Here is a 5304-nt window from a genome sequence, read left to right as displayed (position 1 = left end):
AATAGGGATCCAACCTGTTGGCTTGGACCCCTAACAAACACTACAAAAACAATAGGGATCCAACCTGTTGGCTTGGACCCCTAATAATAATCCTTACAAAAACAATAGGGATCCAACCTGTTGGCTTGGACCCCTAATAATAATAATCCTTACAAAAACAATAGGGATCCAACCTGTTGGCTTGGACCCCTAATAATATGAAGAAAAATCCTTACAAAAACAATAGGGATCCAACCTGTTGGCTTGGACCCCTAATAAGATCAGACTCCTCCATGATTATTCTGATAAGAATGCTGGATAACCTATCTTCCCAAATAAAGATCAAATGTGCATGATGGACAGCTGTGAGCCTGATTACTTCCTATTGAGTACAGGATAATCCCAAAATGTAACACAGAGGATCAAGAATGTTCATATTTCTTAAACTTGCAGATCAATTTCCAGTCTTCTTACATTATGAATTCTGAAACAGTGCATGCAGAAAAGGCATATTATTTATACATAAATATTTTATTAAATCGAATACACTCATTCCACATGTATACCTAGAAGCATTTAAAATGATCATATGCCACCATGACACATAACAGTGAAAGGTTATTAAAAAAAACATTTGCATACAATTCTTGTGTGCGTGGGCAGTGAAAAATGCATTTTTTTTAAAGAGGGCTTTCTTTCAAAGATGTATGTAATATACAATGGTGGATCATATCATTCAACGTGTATCTGTAAAGTGATTCATTTAAGCAGTGTCATTGATTGAACCAATCTTACCAGAGTTGGTGGTGTGGTGATTCAAATTATAACTGCTTGTTTTATTTTTTGGACTGATCCTCTGAATTGTTCCAGTATCGGCGAGCGTCATTTAACAACTTAACACAATCCAAACTGTAATAAAACTACATTTGGGCGAACGCACCACGGCTTCCTAATATTTCTTACTGGCCGACCTCTCTTGCAACAACTCATAATTCCACTTGACTTCAAGAAATGCAGATGTGAGCTTGAAAGATGAGAATATGGCGGGTGGGGGCCCTGAGCGGAGCTGTGGAGGGGTCCGCGTGCCTGGCTCCATCAAGGAAGGCGGGGCCCCAAGAGACTGAGATGAAGGTGTGAGGGCCGTGGAGGGTCGGGGGGCTGGCAGGAAGGTGTCCGTATCCTTGCTGTGCGTAGGGGGAGCAGAGTGGGGCGTGAGCGTGTTGACTGCTGTGATCAAAGGAAGGGACGACGATGGCCTGCTGAGAGGGGCTTCGACACAGAACACGGCGCTGCCCGGATCCGGCTTCAGCTGTAAACTATGGTCAAGAATGTAAGTCAGGCTGGTATCTGAAGACAGTGCTGTCTCCAACGGCTCCGTCTTTGGCTCAATGAGGGCCGTTCCTGAATGGCATGAGGGTTGGTCAGAGACGTTCAGTGTTTTTTGGTGGAGGAGAGCATGGTACCGGAGGCCTGACACTGTTTTGAAGTTGTGGCTACACACGCAGCACGAAAAGGGATATTTTCCAGTGTGCCTTTGTTGGTGCTCATCCAATAGATAACATGAAGTGAAGTACAACCCACATATCTGACAAGCAATGGGTCCGTCGATATTGTGGATACTTTTTTCTAATTTCAGCTGTAGATGTGTGTCGACTGCAGTTGTGGGCACTGGTAGTGAAGTGCTGGCCGTGTCTGCACAACACAACACGGTGCTAGGCCCTGAATCCTCAAGCTTCAGATGTACACGGGGGTAAAGATCGCCATTCTGAGTGGTACCTGAAGAGGTCCCAGACACCTCTAGAGGGCAAAAGGTCTTATCCAAGAGGTTCTTCCCTTTGCAATGGATGCTCTGATGGCGCTTTAGGTTGTGTAGTTTTGGGAAGGACTTGTCACAAGCGTTACATTGATAGGGATACCTTCCGTGGGAATATATGTGTAGGTGATGGAAATAACGAGTAGTGGAGGTCAATCCACAAATCTCACACTGAAATAGCTTTTTAACTTTAGAATGTAATTGTTTGTGTCTTTCCAGCTGTAGATCTGTGTAGAAGATCTGATTACACGTTTGGCACTTAAGCTCCTGGAGTCGTCGAAGGCAAACTGTGGGATTCAACTTCATGGATTTCGGCATCTTTACCTATTGGAGGGGATGGAGTTTTAAATGATGCAAGATATAATGAACACAGTTCACTGTGGTGACCATCACATCTGTTTGTTTCCCTGAGGTGCATTAAGCAGCTGATTTAGTAAAAATGATATTTGAAGGTCACTTAATTGGTGGTTATATGTCATAGATCTATATAATTATTATGAATTATTAGAATACATAATATGAACATGTTATTTTGCTTTAACCACGGACCAGAACATCACAATACGAAGATATTATTGTTTTAGATATACCCATTATTATACTACCAAGTAATTATTATGATTAATTAATTATAATTAAGATAAACAGTATGGTGTACTGTTAACATTTTCTATCGACACTATATGGGTAATATTCAGGTCTTTGGATAAATGAATGTATTGTCTGCGAATCCCCTTACAACACCATTATGGGACCGGTAAGCCTACGCAATAAAGACAAACAAAAGCCTACTCGTATAAAACATAATTACCTTTTAGCAACCGAAGTTGATGGTAAAAAAATAAATAATGTAAAGCTTTGTCGCTTTTGGTTATTCCGTGGACGGTCTTCTTCTCCCCATAAACAAACTTTGAGTGTTACTGATTTTATTCCGGGTGAAACGCTAACAACTAGCTTTGGTTCCCACTTAAGAAAATACCGAACTACTGAACTGCAATTTCCATGTCAATTTTTCCATATATATAAAATTAGAATTATCTGTTCAATGTAAATATTAAATTGAAATCTACATTCTAAACATACATTTTATATCTAAATATAAATCTCCCCTTCATCTAAATGCTTTCCAGAAGCTAAATCGTATATATTTATCTAAATCTTTATGCATAGGATAGTGGCCTACATCTAAATCCTAAATCTAAATCTATATTTTATATCGAAATCAGGATTATGATTATTATGATTATCATGATTTAGATATAAGATTTAGGATTTAGATTTAGAATTTAGATTTAGATATAGGATTTAGATTTAGATACAAAGATTTCGATTTAACTATACGATTATGCATCAGATTTACGATTACAATTTAGTACTAGAATATAGATTTAGATTAAGGATCTAGATTGAACATATAATTCAAATTTTCTGTATGTGGGAAAGGTGACATGAAATTGCAGTTCAGTTTGGAGTTTTTTTTAGTTTATTTGATAAAGCTGGGAAAAAATGAAGCAAAGCTGGAGCTAAATCTGGAAAAAGTGAAGCACGTTTTTGAGCACCAAAAGTTTACAAACGGCTCCCCGTATCGGCACCGTTGTTAAAACACAGGTTACCAAATACATAGGTAGCCTATCAGGTAAATGAAGCAGGTGCTAGTGTAAGCGACAACCAGCAGAGGGCACTGTTGTCTCATACATTTAGTATTGTTTTTGTTTTTACTAGGCTTTTGTCCACATCCTAACGTAACCAGTGTCTGTCGAACCTGGCATTATTATTATTTGCCAGCGTTGCCTTGGAGTGTGAAATTGATCAGCAATCCTGCTTTAACTTTTCAATCCATATTTTTTCACTCTAACCAACTTAAAACCATTAGTGTCTCATGAATATTTGTTGAAGAGGAGTGCATTCATATACACAAAATAAATAAAACTGAAGAACATTCCACACACACAAACACATAAACATGCACGGACACAGAGCCACACATCCACACACACACACACACACACACACACACACACACACACACACACACACACACACACACACACACACACACACACACACACACACACACACACACACACACACACACACACACACAGTCAATTGTACTCATGCACACCCACAAACAAAAACAAACAAACAATCAATTCTGACCGATTTTCAAATTCCAATGCATACTTCGTATTGGGTTTCTGCATCAGTTCCTGTTGAATGATTGCTTCAATATATCAACCCTTAGTCTGAAATAAGATAACATGGTGTTCCTCTCTCTCTCCCTCTCTCTCTCTCTCTCTCTCTCTCTCTCTCTCTCTCTCTCTCTCTCTCTCTCTCTCTCTCTCTCTCTCTCTCTCTCTCTCTCTCTCTCTCTCTCTCTCTCTCTCTCTCTCACTCGCCAACCTCTTTTTCTTCCCAAGGTGACTCTTCCACATGCACCTCTTCCTGGTGTCTCATCTCCTCTGCAGTCACAGTGCTACAGTGACTGTAAAGGTGACCATAATCTGATGCCCTTTCCTGTTCGCACCATTTCCATTGCTCCAATAGCGGCATCCATGCCGTAGGGCTGTTGTTGAACTCGCCTTTGTCCCCTTGGCTTTGCTTACTGTGTTAGCCAGAGGAAAACGCTATGACAGAAATAGAGAGAGAGAACGAGAGCGAGAGAATAATAAAGAGAGAGGAAAAAAGAGAGTAAGACATAAGGCAGAAAAAATTGAGAGAGAGATAAAGAGACAAAAGAGATAATAATCAAGTGAGAGAGAGCACAAGATAGAAAGAGAGAGAGAGCAATACTAAGAGAGAGCGACAGAGAGCTACACAATGATAAAAAATATATAGAGATAAAGGAAGAGAAAGAGAGTAATAACAAGAGAAAGATAAAGAGAGTTATACATAGAAAAAGAGATAAAGATAGAGAGAGATAAATAGAGAATAATAGAATGAATTCATGTTAAAAAACCCTTTCACATGTGTATCCTTGTTAAGGGCTTCAATTCACAGTGTAACCTTTCCCTTTTTAACGACCATCGCTTTCACCCTGTGTGGCAAGGAGACAGGGGAGAAGAGGCAGGTCGTAGACAAAGGTTTGATGGCAGAAATAACACCAAGGGAGAGCTGGGTGTGTGTTTGTATGTGTGTGTGTGTGTGTGTGTGTGTGTGTGTGTGTGTGTGTGTGTGTGTGTGTGTGTGTGTGTGTGTGTGTGTGTGCAGAAGGGGTCACCTGCTTTGTGTGAAGGAAGGATGAGAGGAAGGGGAGAGGAGGAAATGAATAAGGAGAAGCACGGAGGGATGCAGCGTGGCTCCTGGCCGCCATTCAAAGCTTCTCGATGGCCGAGACACGCCGAGAGGGAGTTCAACGCTTAGCGATGAGCGTAGCCACTGATAATCAAGCCTGGCTCATGGGTCGGCTGCCTTGCCCATATATTCATCTCTTGGCTGGTGTTTGACACCCTATAGGAGTGACAGGGCGGGGGGGGGGGGGGGGGGGGGGGGGGGGGGGGGGGTCCTGCTGC

General features: G+C 41.0%; 1 protein-coding gene across 1 annotated transcript; it reads right to left on the bottom strand.

Moving 5' to 3' along the window:
• Nucleotides 1-491: 491 nt before the first annotated feature.
• Nucleotides 492-2714, bottom strand: LOC115543343 (zinc finger protein 235). Its single transcript, XM_030355712.1, has 2 exons — nucleotides 2604-2714; nucleotides 492-2116 (listed from the first exon to the last, which is right to left on the bottom strand). The coding sequence occupies exon 2, from the start codon at nucleotides 2108-2110 to the stop codon at nucleotides 929-931; it is 1182 nt and encodes a 393-aa protein (XP_030211572.1). The 5' UTR covers nucleotides 2111-2116; nucleotides 2604-2714; the 3' UTR covers nucleotides 492-928.
• Between the last annotated feature and the right edge of the window lie 2590 nt (nucleotides 2715-5304).

Source organism: Gadus morhua, chromosome 1, assembly GCF_902167405.1.
Source record: "Gadus morhua chromosome 1, gadMor3.0, whole genome shotgun sequence".
Taxonomy (NCBI): domain Eukaryota; kingdom Metazoa; phylum Chordata; class Actinopteri; order Gadiformes; family Gadidae; genus Gadus; species Gadus morhua.
The sequence above is the reverse complement of the archived record's forward strand: the minus strand, read 5'-3'. Positions and strand labels throughout refer to the sequence as shown.

Coding starts and splice junctions, on each gene's coding strand:
- LOC115543343 (XM_030355712.1), bottom strand. CDS start 2,110: ATGCCGAAATCCATGAAGTTGAATCCCACAGTTTGCCTTCGACGACTC.